This window comes from Apus apus, chromosome 3, assembly GCF_020740795.1.
Source record: "Apus apus isolate bApuApu2 chromosome 3, bApuApu2.pri.cur, whole genome shotgun sequence".
NCBI classification, from domain to species: domain Eukaryota; kingdom Metazoa; phylum Chordata; class Aves; order Apodiformes; family Apodidae; genus Apus; species Apus apus.
In genome coordinates this window covers 86,290,606-86,308,564 of record NC_067284.1, presented here as the reverse complement: position 1 = coordinate 86,308,564, position 17,959 = coordinate 86,290,606, and the positions used below count along the sequence as shown (strand labels likewise).

Here is a 17,959-nt window from a genome sequence, read left to right as displayed (position 1 = left end):
AACTAGACAAAATAATTTCCATGTGACCTGATGGGACACTGCATCTCTTCTCTGATGCTGTAAAATATGCACTTTTCCTCAGTAAAGCTTCATTTGAGTGACAGTAACTTGCTCCTGAGGGCGAGAGGCATATTTTTTTAACAGTGCAAGATACAAAGGGGAAACTTTCCCATCTAAAGTGAGAGTGTGAAATAAATAAAAAAATCTGTGTGAGTTTTAACCCTCACTTTATAACAGTTGCCTTAAACATGTATAAAAGATTAATTTTTCATTAAGACTTCTGCATCCTAGGTTAGGGTGATTTATAAAACAGTATTTTCATGAAGCCTTCTTAGATCTTCAATGTTTTCTACAGTTCACTAAGCAGAAAAATGAGATATTATTTAGGGGAAAAAGTTCTAATATTTCTAGATATCTTTACTCTTATGATAGTTTTACAGAGCAAACAGTTTTTAAGTCTTTGATAAAGACTTTAAATTATCAATATATCCAGCGACTCGAAACCAGCAAACCTCTGCTACTGTCAAGTGAAAATGCAGGATGTGCATGTGGCTTTCATATTTATTTTATGTGGACACATATTTTATCTTGCTCATCCTTAAGACTTCTATGAGTTCTGAAGCCTCTACAGATCTCTGGCACATAAGCTGGTATTCTGTATAAAAAAAGCAAAGGCAAAGATTTATCTTATCAGGATTCCTTTTAAATCTGGTTATTTTCACTGAACCAAATTTAAGTAATGTTATGAACTAGAAGTTAATGGAAATTAGTTTACATACATTAAAAAAATATTTTGGGAGTCAGAAACATCACTAAAATGTGATTTCCTCTTCTCAGTTGGGTAGATTTCAATAAAATATGCAGACATTAATATCTGAATTTAAATGACACTGAACGTGAGATGGAGACTACTACAACGCTTTCAGCTTTTGGCTGCCTTTCTTCTGCTTAGCATCTGTTGGGACTCTTGTGTGGGCAGACTCCTTGGCAATACTGGGTCTAAATAATGCATAAACATTAACATTTTCTTGCTAAACTTGAATTTTGTTGTATTTTATAAAAAGGGTATGTATGAATTGGTTTTAAACAAAAACAACTGTCACATACATACTACTACATGCTCTATGTACAACACAAAATCGAGATACTAAAAAAGTTAAGTACAGAAAGCAGTTATTTCACACCTTGTACAGGTATTGCTTTATATTTCTGTTTTGATTCCAAGAACTTGAGACAGATTTGAAATCAGCCTCTCAGATGCTAGCAGGGTATTCAGTTAAGCTAATTCTAGTCAACTGGTAGGTCCAGGTCTTGGAAGCAAATTCTAATATGTACTGTTAATTTTTTTTTTTTAAATGTCAATAAAAATTGAGATACATTAAGAGGAAAAGTAGTAATTTTATTCTAGTTCACAGGTTTGATTTGCAAATAACTGACTTTCTGGTTTTTATTTAATGCCATTTAAAACAAACTTTTCATATGAAATCCTACAAAACAAGTTTTACTGGAAATATTCAAGTTTTTCATGTTTATTTCTTAAGTTATTGTGACATTCTATTGGTGTATTTGAACAGCTCCATGTTTGAATCTACCATAAACACTTTCCAGCCTATTTTTATTTGCATCTGCTTACAGACATTTGAAGCCTTTCAAGATCATTGTCTAATGCAACATATATAAGAGGCTCAAAATACAACCATTCCAAGGCTATGACATCAAATCTTGGAGGAATATATTCCTGAAACACAGAATTCAGCACTTAACAATGACAGTGAACAAAACAGGCATCTTTTAAACCATTTAAGTAACAAGCCTCAGAAGCTTTACATTTGCAGGTCAATGTTTACCATCAGGCCGAAGTAAGTATGACTAGAATTATGACAATAAGATGATGAGAAAACCTAACAGCCCTGGATCTCTCCATGGCAGAGGCTTCTTCTTCCAACACTGTTAGCTGACAGAAAGAGCACAGGGAAGGAGCCTATGGTACTGTAAAAAACAACTCCCATATCTCCCCAGGTGGGCAAAGAGGACAAGAACAGAACTAATCAGTTTAATTTACAGAGGGCCAGACAAACAAATCAGTTAGGAGCTGAACTGATCCATTCTCTTCAGTGAAGCTGTCATAGCCATGGCTCCTGCCAAGACTGTATCTTCCCAGAAATCTCCATTACTAGAAGTAGACATAAAAAATGCATAAAGTTGCATGCTGAAGCACCAGATACTCAAGATTTCTCTTTCAGTGTCTGCATCAACAGATATTAAACACATCTCTGCAGGTATGAAAGTAGAAGAATATATTCCTCACTGAGTAGTGAGTCAGACCAAACCAAGGGAGTGATGTCCATTTCCCTGCACCCCTGGGTGCGTTTGTCCCATTCCAAAGGAAAAAGCACACACACATTTTAAAAAAAAAAAAAAAAAAAAAAAAAAAAGAGAGAGAGAGAGAGAGAGAGAGAAAATGCAATTTGGGAATAGTGTCACAAATGAAGTCTGACAACAAGGTCAGTGATGGAAGGCTGAATGAAAAAATCGATTAAACCATTTCTCCAACATTAAAAAGAAACATGAACTGTACAGTGCTCAGGAGAGTTAAGAAGCCTATGCAAATACCACTGGGATTATCCCATCAAATATCAGATGTAGCCTTGGGTATTTTACTCAGCAGAAAGTGTCTTAACAGGGTTTATATTCCAGATATCAGAGGCTGAGGAAACAGCTGTGAGCCAAGAGGGTGCAGCTGATTAAGACACTGGATTTCAGTATATACGAATGGCAAGGAATGGATTAAAATATGAATTAACGACTTAGTGCCAGAAACTTTGAAGTGAAACATCTGATTTAGAGAAGGATAAAAAAATCAGAAAGGGACAGGAAAAAAGTGAGGCTTTTGCAGCACCTAAATCAATCAATGACACATACCAACTAATCAAGAGTTTTACTGCCACAAAGGCAATAAAAAGATCCAATAGGTTAATTACTTGACTTCAACAAAGCACTAAGAAGGTCAGTGCACTTGGTAGCACCTCCTCATAAAATGAAGGAAAATGAGATGACATGCATTTATTTTCTGTCCAAGGAATTGCGTTGTGGATGTTGAAACTTAAGCCTGATAAGCACAGGCTTGTCAGGCTGCTACAAACTGACTGTCTTAGCTGGAGTTACTTTGACATAAAGATCATCTTTCATAAATGTGTGACATTGGATACTGTGGCAGAAAGAAATATACAGAAAGAGAACAATTCCTGTAAAAAAATAAAAATGCAGATTCCTTATTAGCTGGAAAATCTATTCTGGGAAAGAAAAAATATCAGACAGGGAAATTGTATTCTTAAGTGAGCTCAGCAGGGGTAAGAGTACTTAGGCAAATGAATTCAGTGTTAATGAAGGCAAATTTAACAAGCTCTGGTTCTTTGATTATTTTGCCTTATGCATGAAGACAAATTCAGAATTCTCAGGGGACTTGACTATAAGAAAATATAAGGTTATTTCATATTTTAGTATTGCTAATTAGTTCATCCACACACACAAATTAAGAGGCCATTAAACTGCCTACCAGTAACATACAAGGCACAGAGAGCAACAAGAAGTTGTAGTCCTCTACATTAGAAGGTTAATGACACTGGGTCTTACCATTCCCAGCAGGATCTACATAATAGATAAGTGTGTAAGCTAGGGGTGGCTCATTAGGAAGAAGGAAGAAGCTACACAGATTTGGCAAAAATGTGTATTCAAACCAGGTATCACTTCTCAGTTGAAAGAGCTGCTGGTATAAAACACAGTATAAAACATGTTTACCATGGTTTGGCATACAGGCATCTCCAACATGCTGTTGGTTGCTCACAGTAGTGAACAGACTGACAAAGAAAAAACCCCACCAGTTTTTTGTAGTAGCCAAGACCATACTACAGGCAGAAGCCTCCACATTCACACTACCAAGTTTTTTTTCTGTCTTTGCTGATAAAGTTCAACATCAGCGCTGCCTGAGGTTAAAAAAGTGGTTCAGAAAGATGTTATGACCCCTCTCCACCAGGAAGAATTAGAGGATGTTCATGGACTGGATGTGAATTCACATCTTTAAGAGAACCCAGAAAAAGAGCTGGGGACAAGCCTTGCGCTGAGCAGCTCTTAACATTCAGCCAGTTCCAAACTGGTATCTTCAACTGTTTCAATGATTTTCACTGGTTTCTACTTCACACTTAACAAAACCTGCTCATTCTTGACTTGAACAGTTGTCATTTCAGACATTTGAAAGCAGCTCACACAACTGCCAAGAAATGCAGTACTGGGAACCTTCCTTTTTAAAATTTTTTAATTAAAATAGCACTGAAGAAAGATGGACTAGATGAACTATGACATATATTTAACCAACCATATGCCCTCCCTCTCACCTACATGTTGCGTATGTTACTTTTCCCTTAGTTAAGTATTATGTCAGTAGATATCAGAAGGGTGGAAGAAAGGTCCATCTTTTCATCTTTCCCAAATAGTGTACTCTTTCCATGCTTCCCAAATGGTTAATATTCCCACATTTTTTATCCTATTACAGAAAAAGTCTTCCTTTTTTTAGTACTGTTAGAAGTCTAGGAAGAAATCTCCTAAGTCCTGTTATATATTCTTTGCTCTGCCTGTGAAGAACATACTCTCAGCTATATGACAAGTTTCCATTTTCAAACAATATGAACAATCTTATTAACCTTTGCACTGGTACCATCTCCTAAAAAGTCCAGAGAACAACTTGCTCATTCAAAGTTTACATGGAATCATGGAGACCAAGAGGACTACCTTGATTTTCCAGTTTGATTTCCTGTAAAGCATTACACCCACAATTTTTGAATGAGCAATCACATAATATTAAAAGGCTGGTTTAAAAATACAGACAATGGGAGTTTTGAAAAGAAGAATCACAGGCCGAAACCAAAGAGACCATCTGGGATGGCTACATGGGAAGTCTTAGCATAAGAAAGATGGAGAAATTCTGTTCCACTTGAATTGAAAGCAGCAATCATTCTTAAAAATAAGGAAGTATTTTCTAAATGTTTCTCTTGCTGCCTTCCCAAGGCAATGTGAAAGTCAAAACAGCACACTCTGTAGAGGCATAATCAACTTTTAGCATAAAGCTATCACATTCTGCAACTTGTCAAAATGTAAACTGCTCAGGATTTTTAAAAAAGTGAAGGAACCATGTCGCATTAAAAAGTCCTATGATGTTAAAAAGACAAAAAAATCCAGGCTGATTAAAAAATATATCCCCAGGAACAGAACTGATTAGACTCTCTTGTTCCCTGTGTTACCCCAGTGTGGGTGGCTTGGCTATTTGCAGACAGAGATAAAAATCTGTAAGCAGCAATTTGGATTTCCACGCCTCAACTTGCTCAGGAAGCAATATTCTCATTTGGAGCTTCTGATTTGACTAAATTACATTAAATCAACAGCACAATGGGGAAAATGAGGGATGCACGAACAGTGAGATATTCACAAATATTCTACCCAACATTATTAACAAAGTTTTATTCAACAGAATCTTGTTCAAGAGTCACTAGTGCAGTTGTAAATGTCTGTTGAATTTAAATGCCTTCTTCCCTAGTGCCTGGCAGAAGAAAATAAATGCTTACTACCACCTTTGAGAGCATGCATATATTTATTTTGTGGAGTAATCATACTTAAAAATTACCATCACTATGACTAAGGCAGAGCACTTCCAATTTTTCCCCAATTCAGATGGTGGTAAGATGACACTTTCAATGATTAAGTAGAAATTTGCCATGACTGTGTAGTAAGTTCTGAATAGCCAAAGGCGATGGCAATACAAACTAATTCCGTGTTTGTTTGTTTTAAATAGTTGCAAACATAAAAATAACCAAACTACAGAGAGACAGAATCTGTAAAAGCTTATAAAGCTTTTGGAAAGAGGCAGATGCAGCTTGCTTAGGGCCTATAGTATGGAATAAACACACATCATCTTCCACTGAAGTTCCACAATATTGAGCTAATAAAAGCTCAGACCTTAATTACAGTAGAGAAAACATGCCCTTTACGATCTGAAACTAACAGCACTTTTAATTTCTATCATTTGCAATGCTATTTTTCAGATTGGATTTAATAAGCATTGTATAACTGAGCATGTTTTTGTGTAATATAAATAATTCAAGAATTTAATTTCAATTTTCTTAAATGGAACAAGGACAACTCCACCTGATGAACTAATGACCTGCAAACTTTCAGATATTATCCGATATGAAGAAGATGACAGATCAATGCTAAAACAACACTTTCAAAACACATCTGTAATATAAGCTTCCAGCCTAGTACAGTAGTAGTTATTCTAGCAAACATCTCCGGTTAATTTGGTATTATCTCCTTCATATGGCAACCACTGGTGCTTCAAGTGTAAATGTTAGCTTAAAACTACCCAAAGAATGCCCCCCCCAAAAAACACAGAAAAGTCTTTATATCTCACTCTTCCAAAAATATGCAATAATCCACACTAGTACTCTGTAATATTCTCACAAGGTCAACATTTTCAAAATTAATAAATAGTCAGACTTCCAAAACCAAACACCTCACCAGAGTTACCCCTGGACAAACTGTATCATATGTTGTGGTGATAAGGAGCCAACAAGTTTAAAAATAAAACAAAATTTTTAAAAAATATTGGTAAAAGCTTTAGACAAGTCTTCAATACTTTCTCATGTTTTAACACGGTATCAGTTAAACCTGCTTCTTTCTGTGAAACAGCTTAGATAGCAAATCAAGCCAGGATCTGACTGATTGAGAAAGGGTTGTTTTTTTAAAGTAAATTCAACTATAGCACACTCCAAGAGTTAACAACATAGAAGTGAGGAAGGAGCTCTGAGGTTAAGGTTAAGAGCAGCATCACAAGGATAAGAGACTGAAAATAGGAAAAGAAAAATGTTAAGCCTGACATTAGGAAAACATTTATTATCACAAGGATGATTAGATAATGGAATAATTTCCCAAAGGAAGTTGTTGAGTCAAACACTAGAGGCATTCAAAGGAAACCTAGATAAAAACACCAGGCGATTGATCTGGAGGGCAGTCCTGCACTAATGACCCAAGAGGCTCTTTCCAACTCACTGAGGACTCTCCTCTTGAAAACAATTCTGAAGTTTCTGTAGCAACATGTGAACAAGAAGGAATTGCAAAACATTGCACAAAACTAGAGAAGACATTTAAGCAGAACCTTGTCTTCAGCTTACAGATTTCTTCCTCCATAGTATCAGTAATCTGTGCCTATATATGCATTCATTACTTCTAAAAAATCCTACCACATATTGATCAGCACAGTGACATTGAGAAGATAAATAACGCTATGAATATATTTTCTAAATAAATTACAGGAGCTATAAAACTTGCCTTATGAAACACGATGGACATCATGAAGAAATCCAGCAAGAAATTTTCTGATACGTCTCTGTAGTCAAATCGGAAGAAAATTACGGTAAAGCTCAAAGTAACAAATTGATTAATAGGATTACAGAATGAGGAGCGGAGGAGTTTCATCCCAGCAACTGTTATCAGGATAATATCACAGCTGTAAGAAAGGCAGAAAGAAAAACCTAATCAAGTCAAAGCCACAAAGCATTAACTTACAAAGTTCTTAAATACAAATAGCTGTACCAGATGTATTTTAGATTGCTATGTATATCTAAATCTGCACTTTATTGATTTCTGATATTAATCCTGTATTCTTGCAATCGTATTTGTTTTACCCACATGCAACTTCATATATTTCCCTTACCATTATCACACTTCCAATTTGTAAGAAAGAACTCCGTACTAAAAACTGTTGTATGGACTATTACGAATCAAGAATATATAGAAAGAATATTTTTGTATAGCTCTTAAAATAAAAACTCAGTTTTGGAAATATTTTGGCACTTCCATGAATATATAACTGTAAGTTGAAAAAATACATCTTTAACCCACTCCACTTTTTTTATTACTAGAAAATTCACTTGATGACAGAGATTGTATTATACTATATTATATTATTCTAATTTCATTACATACAATGAAAAATTCTGGATAGAAACACTCAGACATTAAGTGCTTGAAATTCTCACCATTGTTCTTGTTTAGAAGCTTGTCTACAGTATACAGTAATAACCTCATCTGATGAAAAGAAATTGTGTTGCACCTATGTGTTGTAAAATGCATGCAGTCAGCATTTTGCTGTCCCTTATTATATTATGTGAAATTAAGCTGAGAACTCTAAATTAAGCTGAGAACTCTAAATACTAAGTGACCACACAGAAAAACAAGAAGTTCAGTCTTTAAAAATGAAAGTGCTTGCTGCTATATCTCCAAGAAGATAATGTTATTTTAACTCTTCAGAAAAAGAGACAGTTTTCTGTGTAAGTAAATACAATTATAGAAGAAGGAAAGATGGAGGTAACATGTTGGCATGTTGGCATTAAATTAAATCTAAAACACTACTCCAGTATCTGGATATATATCTGAACTTAAGAGACTTGTGGCTGTTCACATTTTTAAGGTACTTTACAGAGTTAGAAAGATGGTCTTGGGTAGTAATTTTGATCTCCTGATAATACATCCTATTCTGGGATTTAGATCCTAGAAAGGTCTCAGGCATTAATTTTGGGTAGACCAGCACTTCCCTAAGATGTGACACAGTACTGGGCTCCAGACCACGAACACTTGCATGGTTTGGTATTCTATCCAACAACCACTAAAAAATGCAGGAATAGGCTCAGGAGCAGGAATTGGAACACATGGTGCCTCTCTCCAATAAGCATTTCCTTAGCTTCTACTTTCCTGTTAAGTGAAATGAAAAGGGCAACACCACCTTCTTCATGAAGGTCTTTAAAAGGAAGAAAATTAAATAAATATTTTGTGAACTCAATCCTGATCACCTACTAGGGATGCTGGAAAAACAGCTCTCAGCTGAAAACTTCTGAGTTTCCGGGGCTTAGTCAGGACAAGAGAAGAGACAAGTGATGTACTGAGAAATCTCTGTGCATGCTCAGAAGTATATCTCCAGCCTCCTAGTAAAACATCAAGTCAAATTCAGGAGTATTTAGTGATATTAGGTACCCACATGGTTATCTGGCAGTTGAGTAAGTATATTTGGATTGCAGTCTTGCACATTGTTGCCCAAGAACCGTACTGGATCTATTTCAGAAAAGACAACCTCAACCTAATAGACATGTAACAGTAACTCCCTGTTAATTGTGAACCTGATGACTTCTCTTAAATAAATTAAGAACATTCATCTTTTGGAAGATGCATAGTTTTTTCGATGCTGGTGAAAATAGATGAGTCACTCATTAAGCACTGAAGTCTCCAAAGTAGGCCAAGTATTTGCAAAATGCATGGAAGGTTCTCCTCCATCCTGTGGCAAACCAGGTGAATACCTGCTGCCAAGTCTGACACTCAACAGGCCAGAAAGCTCTAAAAAGTTTTTCGTCATTCTAGAAAGGCTCATAAGCCTGTACATTTCCAGGTTGATTTTATTTTATGTGGCATGCATTTATCATTGTGTATCTTCTGTAATGCAGATGCAACTTCATTTGAGTGCAGGTTATTCTAAAAGATCACCAGGAACTCATTGTTGGAATGAAATGCCAAGATTACCTTATTTCTTACCTTGGCAAAGCTGTTCTTTTCAATTTGCCTCAGATTTCTGAATGGAGTACCTAGCGACCCAGCTAAATAGATTTTGAAGCCACTAGAAGCCATCCAGTGTGTCCTGTACGAACTGGTTGGAGTTTCTTCAGAAAGAGGAAAATTCTTGCAACATGCAGGAATTTTCACATGGAAAACTTACAGACCATAGAGCAAAAGAAAGACTTTTCCTCATTGGATCTGTTAATATGAGGAAAAATTCAGCTCCTGACTGTGAGGAGCTGTTCTGCCTCCTCATGAAGCAAAATGCTTCAGCACTTTACATCACAAAGCAAGAGGAAGCTTCTTTAAAAAACACATTCAAATTCAGAAAAGTTCCAAAACTGACTCATGCAAAACATGCTACCTCAGACACTTTCAGTCACAGAGCCGGAAAGTGTCGCCTTCCCTTCGCTAAGGTACAACACGGCCTGATCCTTGGGCAGTAAGCAAGCAGTTCTCCAACAACAGAAAACAGGTGTGTGTGTGTATATACATACATATACATATATATATATAATCAGAAAAACTACAATGTTCAGTAACACTGCATATAGAAAGAGCAAGGAGAATCCAGGCTCCTGCATGGGCTTGCAGAGTTGAGGAGAAAGAGGTAAGATCCAAGGATGAATGCTTTGTGTGTGGCATTCACGTGGCAGCTGTGGGGGAAGTGTATTAAAGAGAAGTGCCTGGGAAGAAGGGATACTGGGAGTGATGTGGATAGACCTCAGTTACAAGAAAAAGGAGAAAACACAGGTTTTTAATCCAAGGTGATCACACAAACACAACGGAGATGGGGAAGGAAATGGTATTGGTATTGCTATGGTATTCCCCTACAGGCCAGATGATCAGAGGCAGACAAATGTAATTATTTTCATTAACATCAGGGTGCATCTAGCTTGGAAGAATGACTGTGTTAAAATAGCATCCTCCTAACCCTACTTATCTGCTCTGTGCATGTATTCAGTCAGATTTGCTAACTAGTGACAAATCACATTTTGAACACTTTGTAGTTCTCCCAGCCTTGCAGAACCGAATCGAATGATGAGTGTGAACTCAGTTTCACCCTGGACTATACACCTAAACTCCTGAAACACCATGGCCTTAGCATGTCCCAAGTGCCTGGGGAAAAAAGGTCAATGGGGAACTACACAAGTTATCTCTGAATGACTTGTGAGAGTCTCTCTGGAAAGCAGTTGTCTGGGAAGAATTTGTAGAAAATTTGACTAACGCCCTAATCCCAGTTGCAGCCCCTAACATCAGGAACCACCTTTTCCTTGCAATTCTGTAGTCCCTAAAGCTGTGTTGCCCTTCAAGAGAAAAGAATAACTAACACGCAACTTTTACATCAAAGTTCTTTTAACTAATATTTAAACTTAAGAATCTAAATTATATTAATACTGAGGAATTTCCCCTCCTCTAGCAGTTTTTCCTGCTACTGGAACCTTCCTTCCTGAATGTGGGCTGTTTGTTTGTATCATCTGATCATCACTGTCATTCTGATACAGAGACTGCAGAAACTCTGCTCACTAGGGATACTGCACTCACTAAGCCAGCTGAGTATCTTCAGTAGGCAAGTCCCTGACCAAAATATTTACCATAAAAGACTCTCTGCAAGGATGATACTGTGAGAACATGGATCAGCATCAACAGTTCTGCTTAATATCAGAGAGATCAGGCTTTGGAAAAACTTATATACCTACCTTTCTCAAAGGACTACCCACCATTTACACCATTTGATGTTTTATTCAGTCTTGCCTTAAAAGACTTCTGTGGTGAAGCTTCCAATAAATCCTTTGGGAGACTACGTCAGAGTCTTAAAAATCCTCAGTTCGGAAATGTTTCCTGATATCCAGCCTAGATTTCTCATTTTCATCTGATTAATTCTAGTTACCCCGCTGTGTTTATACCCATCAAACACCTGCAGCCTGGTATAGTGTGTCTTGCTTTTAACTGGCATTTAGGCATTCCATATATATCTATATATAGCTCCTTAATCTTTTAATATTTCTCTCTCTCACTGGAGTCATGTCTTGGCAGACGCCAAGGTAGTTTTGCTTTTTCTTTCAGCAAAGCCAATGGATTATTGTACACTGAACTAATAATGCATGAGAGCAAACTGTGACGAGCAGACCTAAAAAAAAATAAATTTCTCAGTCTTCAGTCTAAACAAAAATATTCTACTAATCACATGCTTTGAGATATAATCAACTTACTGTGTACCAAGCTTCTTGTATTTACTAATGGAGAAAGCATCAATGGTGAGGGCATTCAGTATTATAGCTGGATACAAAACGTATTTCTCAAAGCACTGAAGCCACACATAGAGCCTTTCAAACCACATCAAATGAGCAGCATCTGAAATAGAAATTCAGATAACAGATAATTTCATCAAATTATCAGCGGTTTTGCACTGCAATGCTGTAGAAGAAATGAGTTAGCTCACATTAATAAATATAATAAACCAACTAATTTATGAAATGATAGAATAATTATTTTTCAGTGGAAAAAAAAAATTTGCTCTTTGAATTTAGAGAGTACCTGTTTTGCTGCCTATAGCTGCAATCATGAGAAACACTCAGAAATTATGGTACATGCTAGATGGTAGCTTATACATAATCCAATTACCAGTCACCATACTACATAGCACTTTTAGTGATACAATGACACTGGAGAGGCCCTCTCCAGCTCTAGCACTGATCTGGTGGATGACCTCGAGAACCTCATTTGAAATCCGTGCCGCTCCTTCCCCATCTTATAAGTGGCAAAACACTGTTCCTTAGACTGCAAAGTATCACTGACCTAATTGATAAATCAAATATCCTTTGAGATCTAAACACAGAAGAATTAACAGGAGCTAGAAAGTGTCAAAGATGTTTCTTAAAACACTTAAAACAGCCATGGTAGAAATTCATCTGCCAGGATCACATAATTCATCAGTTAAGTATATCTTCTTTTTTTGCAGTAGACTTTTCTAACATCACAGTGCTTAATGTAAGTATTAAACAAGAGATGAATCCTTTGGGCAATTTAACCGTTACGAGAACTTAGGTGAGCTGACTGCAGAAACACTTGTGTACTGACAAAAATATCTTTATTCTCAACTGAGCTCAGCTAGTAAAGGTTCTTGGAAAAACAGTGAATGCAAAAAGGCAGAACTCGATATTGACTCAGAAATAACTATGCCAGCTACTGAATCTCCAATACTCTTCCCTGCAGAAATGAAAATAGTTATTTATGCACATCCCACCTTCCCACACACACCTTTTCAGTGACAGGCAAAGAAGACATGCTGAATCAACAGATTTGTATGTTCTACAGGCACAGTTGTATATTGTGCAGGCTCAAAGAGAAAGATCTAAAAGTAACCCTTCCAAATTAGATTTAAGTCATGCTTTGTCAGTATCTTAAGCTTAGGCCAATGCTCTTGCCAAAATCTGCCTTTAGAAAATATGATCAACTTCTGGTTATTTTTATAACATAAAAATATTTCCTCTTCTTATTACCTAAAGGCTACCTACTAGAACTTCATACAAGCAATGAAATCTCCATTCTGGAAACTAGCTCTTATTCCCTTTGCCTCTCTCCTCCTCCTGAACTACAAATTGCTCTCAGAGCTTCACACCAGAATTCCATCCAGCTGCCCAAAGCAGATACCCGCGTAAGAACTCAAGTTTGAATAGAGAGATCTGCGTATCAAGTAGACCAAAGACAAGGCAGCTGCAGGACCTGAAAGAGGTGTGTGCAGACAACACAGATAGAAGAAAAGAGCTCACATTCAGGGAGGTCCCAATGAAATATGTGGATGATTTGAAAATGGCTTACATGAATCTGTGGGGTATAAAAACCGTGTAGAGAAAGAAAGAGCAGTGTCACGAACCGACAGCATCATAGTGTCTCTAGTGTTTCAGGACATCTTTCTTACTCAGTCCTGCACTAACTTCTATGTATCTATTATACTATAAGCTCATACATCTTGACCTCAGCCTTTCCTCCTGCAGTCAGGTAAAACAATGACAAATAATAAATGAGTTATCATCTTGGCATCATGAGAACTACTCTGATAACTGTGATCTTGTGGAAGGCCTGAAAGCTTGAACAGCCCATCCAGAGTCTATAAAACAAAACCAGGAATTAACCTGTGGAATTTTCATTACCAGCTGCTTGTCTGATTGCAAGCAATTATTCACCTCCCCACAGCACTACACTTGTCAAAAATTAGGAAGCTGAAAATGAAATTCTATGCAGTAAAAGCTCCTCACAGACATCTTGCTTTCTGTACTTGTCCTTTCATTATCTGTGCTTGACAACTACAGGATACTGTCCTTTCCAAGCTTTTCTTTCTGTACAAACAGGGAAACTTTAAGTTCAGCTCCTACATTTTTCTTACAGGGTAAAAGAAAGAAGACAGTCTGTCAGGCATATCTATCAAAGAGATTACACCACCTTTTCTTCAGTCTGTCTCATCTCAGAACATGATAAAAAACCTCTGCAGCAGCCTAAGGGACTGAGATATATATATAAATTTTACTTTTTTTTTTTTCCTAACAAACAACATCAGATACATTGCAATAATACTTAAGCCCCAAAGTGTGGAAATGCACCATGTATAAACTGAGGACTGCAAAAATAGGAAAAAAACCTGTTGCCTGCAATAGGTAGCATGGGAAATCCAACTGTAGAGATCAGCCTGACAGATTTCTGCCCTCAACCTTTTCAAAAGCTGAATCATTGCAGTTACAAAAACAATGTTTTCTGACAAATGAAGACAGACTTAATCAGGAAAAGGAAAAGAAGTCCTACAGTACTCTTTTATGACAGAGTGATGTAGCAAACAATTAAACTTGAGTATTCAACAGAACTACTGATTATGTGGGAGTGGAAGCCCTGAACAATGTCCCCAGTTGGGCATGATCCTCAGTAAGATTTATATTTCTACCACACTTTTCTCAGTGCATTGCAGTAAAAGTTATAAGGCAACCTTCAATCAGGTCTCTTGGGTACTTTTTTCATACCCAAACCTTGTTTGGAAAGTAATCATTTTGAAATACATTTTTTTATATATATATTTTTTTACTAACGATTTAAATCCTTAGTGCACAGTTTTGCAGAGCATGATCTGAACTCATTTGTTGTCTAGTTGAAGAACAGACTAACTAATGTCCCTTGGCAGACTGTGTTCTCACAACCCTGTCTTCAAACACCTCAGAACATATATTGAGAATGATTAAGGCACAGGATCCATCGAGAAATGACAAGCAAGCTTCTGGCTGGTAGCAAAGGCAAGATGAGAGCTGAGGGGAAAAAAAAAGAAAAAGCTGTGCTCCTCAAAGTGCACTGGCTGCTTGCAGAAATAACTGTATCAGAAATCAGACCTCGACATACTAAAATATTTACTGGTACTCACATTTATCAGGGCACAGTACCTGCTGAAGCCAGCAGACATTAGCAAGAATGAAGCTTCAAGAAAACTTCACAGCTCCTTTCAATTTTAATGTTTCTCTAAAAGTGTTACGATGGAAATTAGAATTCTACATTGCACTACCCATGCTGTTCAAATAATACATAGCTATATGTCAGAAAGTTGAAAAGAATCTGCCTCAGCTTCATCAATCATTTAAGTTTCTGAATTATATAAAATGCCAATGTATAAAGCATGAACTATGACATATCAAGCAACACAGCAAGTAACAGTACTGTAACATAAAAGCAAAAGGCAGATCAGAGGATGGCTCATGAAAGGCCACTTAGGGTCAGTAAGGTGACTAAGGGACAGGAGCATTTGACATAAAAGGAGAGGCTGAGAGAGCTGGGATTGATCAGCCTGGAGTAGAAAAGGCTCAGGAGACACCTTATTAACGCCTGATTGGGGGCATTTTAGGGGTATAAATACCTGATGGGCATGGTAAATGTGATGGATCCAGCCAGTTCTCAGTAGTGCCCAGTGACAGGACAAAAGGAAATGAGCACAAACTGAAATTCCATTTCAACATAAGAAAAAAACCAAACCAAACCAACCCCCAAAATAACCTTTCTTACTGTAAGGATTTTCATATGCTAGAACAGGTTGTCCACAAGGGTTGCGGAGTCTCCATGCTTGAAGACATTCAAAATTGGACACAGCCCTGAGCAACCTGTTCTAGCTGACCCTGCTCTGAGCAGGAGTGTTGGATTGCACAATCTCCAGAGGTGCTTGCCCAGCCTCAGCTCTTCCATGAAGTGATTTCAGGAGACAACCTCTATAGGTTCACAGATTTGCTCCTAACTGGGGGGAGGGGGAAATGGAAATTATGGGCTACATGTGCCATTCAAAAGAGGGAAATGTAAAGCATAATTTAGTATCCCTGCTCTGTTCCTTGTGGATTTGGGTTTTTTGTGTTTTGTTTTGGTGTTTTGTTGTTTTGTTGTGTTTTTTTTTAGACAAGCTGGAAGTCATTGCTTTAAATATTCAGAAAATATTTTATTACAAACCTCTCACTTCCCGTTGCTGGTGCTCTTTGCTTTTAAGTATAGGGTGGGAGATCCACAGCCAAGGATGATGCTTGCGAAGCTGAGGAAGTATGTAATGTGTTACAAATCCCACAGTCCATGCTAAAGCAAACAGGACAATGCTGAGAAATGGCTGGGTTGAGAGAGAAAAGACAAAACATGGTTATAATTTGTAAACAACATTTTTTTATGAAACTTATTTTTAACATTTTGTAAAAGTTCCTAAAATTGTATTCTTGTGCAATGAATTGTTATTCCTATGTCGAAGCTCCCCAACTACACAGGTGGTTATGGATTTTCAAATATGAACTTTGCACATAAAATTAACCCATTTTTTCGTCCCTAATTGGAGGAAAAAGGCAATCGATCAGGGTTATTAATTATGTCCCCTGGGTTCCATATAAAACTTGTGCATATCCACGGCTCTTTAAAGGAAAAAGGGGTCAAATAAGTACTATGAAATTAATACAAATGTCCATTAACTAACTGCATTCCACATTAAAAAAATGTTATCATAACCAGTACATAAATTTGCACTAACTTCTCTTCCCACCATCTCTATTCTTCCCAGCTAAAGCACCCTGTGGTTTTGCATAAAAGAGATAACACCCTAGGGGGGGAAAAGAAGAAGAATAAAGAAAAGGACAGATACGCACCCTTAATGATAGAAACACGGTACTGGCACTGACAGCAAACGACAGAACTGCAGCCGCTGTGCAGACAATGAGATCTGATTTCAAGATTTCTTTCTGTGAAAATAATTATTTTATACAAAATTAGCTATTCAATACTGTTTTAACCAAAGTAAATTACCCTGTTCTCGATTACTCACAGTCTGCATTACGATAAGGCTAATCAGCACTCCCTGATACAAAAGTGTTTTTTCCACTCTGCTTTGGGAAATCATTTCTTCACACCCTAGGTTTGTCAAAGTAATCACATTTAAATTCATAATGCCTAATTTTAAATTACTGTTTTGAATAATATAGTTTTAGGATTGGAGAAATGAAAGCAATACATTTTCATACCAAGTTTGATTCTGTTTAAGGAATATAACTCTCTTATATTATGACTTTTTTAATTTTGGGGATTCAAACCCCTGGTTCCATTTCATATTTGCAAGCATGAAGATTTCTTCAGATTCACTTTCTTTCCCATTACTGAAATGACTCATGCTTTTCATGCTCATTTATTTTCTTCAGAGACATGAAGTTAATACATTTATTATGTTCTAAAGTGACATGTCCCATTCTCTAATTTTCTGTATCAGAAGCCAAGTTTTAGCAAGATTTTATGGATTTCAGACAAGGCCTTTTTCTAGTGTCACTGAATGATAATGAAAGTGCCTTTACATAAAGATCTATAACTAGGGTAGGAGCAATTTTGTTTCTAAAGATTGGAAAATATCATTCTTTCCAGCCTGTTCTTCCTGTGATTAAAATGTCATTCTCAGTAAACAAATAAACAAGATGGCTTACATGCTGTGCAGTCTTCTAAATTGTACTTCAGAGGTCACCCAAATGTGTTTGTGAGTAAATGAAAACCTTGTCTTAGATTTATGAGAGGCATACTTAAGTTCATCATTCAATACTACTACTAAGTTATAAATGAGTAACTATTTGTAGCTCTTGGTTTAGAAACTGACTTACATTTTAATTCAAAAAAGCCTAGAAAGAACATATGAAATGCAACACTTTTGTTAGAATTAGAAGCTCATCCTGGTGCTGAAGTCCAGGAAGTCTTCATGTACCATCTTAGAGAAAAATAAATAAAACTAAAATAATGATGGACCTAAGAATAAGGGAGATTAAAAAAAAGCAAG

General features: G+C 36.7%; 1 protein-coding gene across 1 annotated transcript in view; it reads right to left on the bottom strand.

Moving 5' to 3' along the window:
* The window catches only part of PCNX2 (pecanex 2), a 156,460-nt gene that overhangs the window by 62,502 nt on the left and 75,999 nt on the right, over positions 1-17,959 (bottom strand). Inside the window, exons 18-21 of the mRNA XM_051614230.1 lie at positions 16,794-16,886; positions 16,120-16,270; positions 11,865-12,006; positions 7,378-7,555 (exon numbers count right to left, since the gene is read on the bottom strand). Coding sequence (XP_051470190.1) covers positions 7,378-7,555; positions 11,865-12,006; positions 16,120-16,270; positions 16,794-16,886 — 564 coding nt within the window. The remainder of the gene's footprint in view (positions 1-7,377; positions 7,556-11,864; positions 12,007-16,119; positions 16,271-16,793; positions 16,887-17,959) is intronic.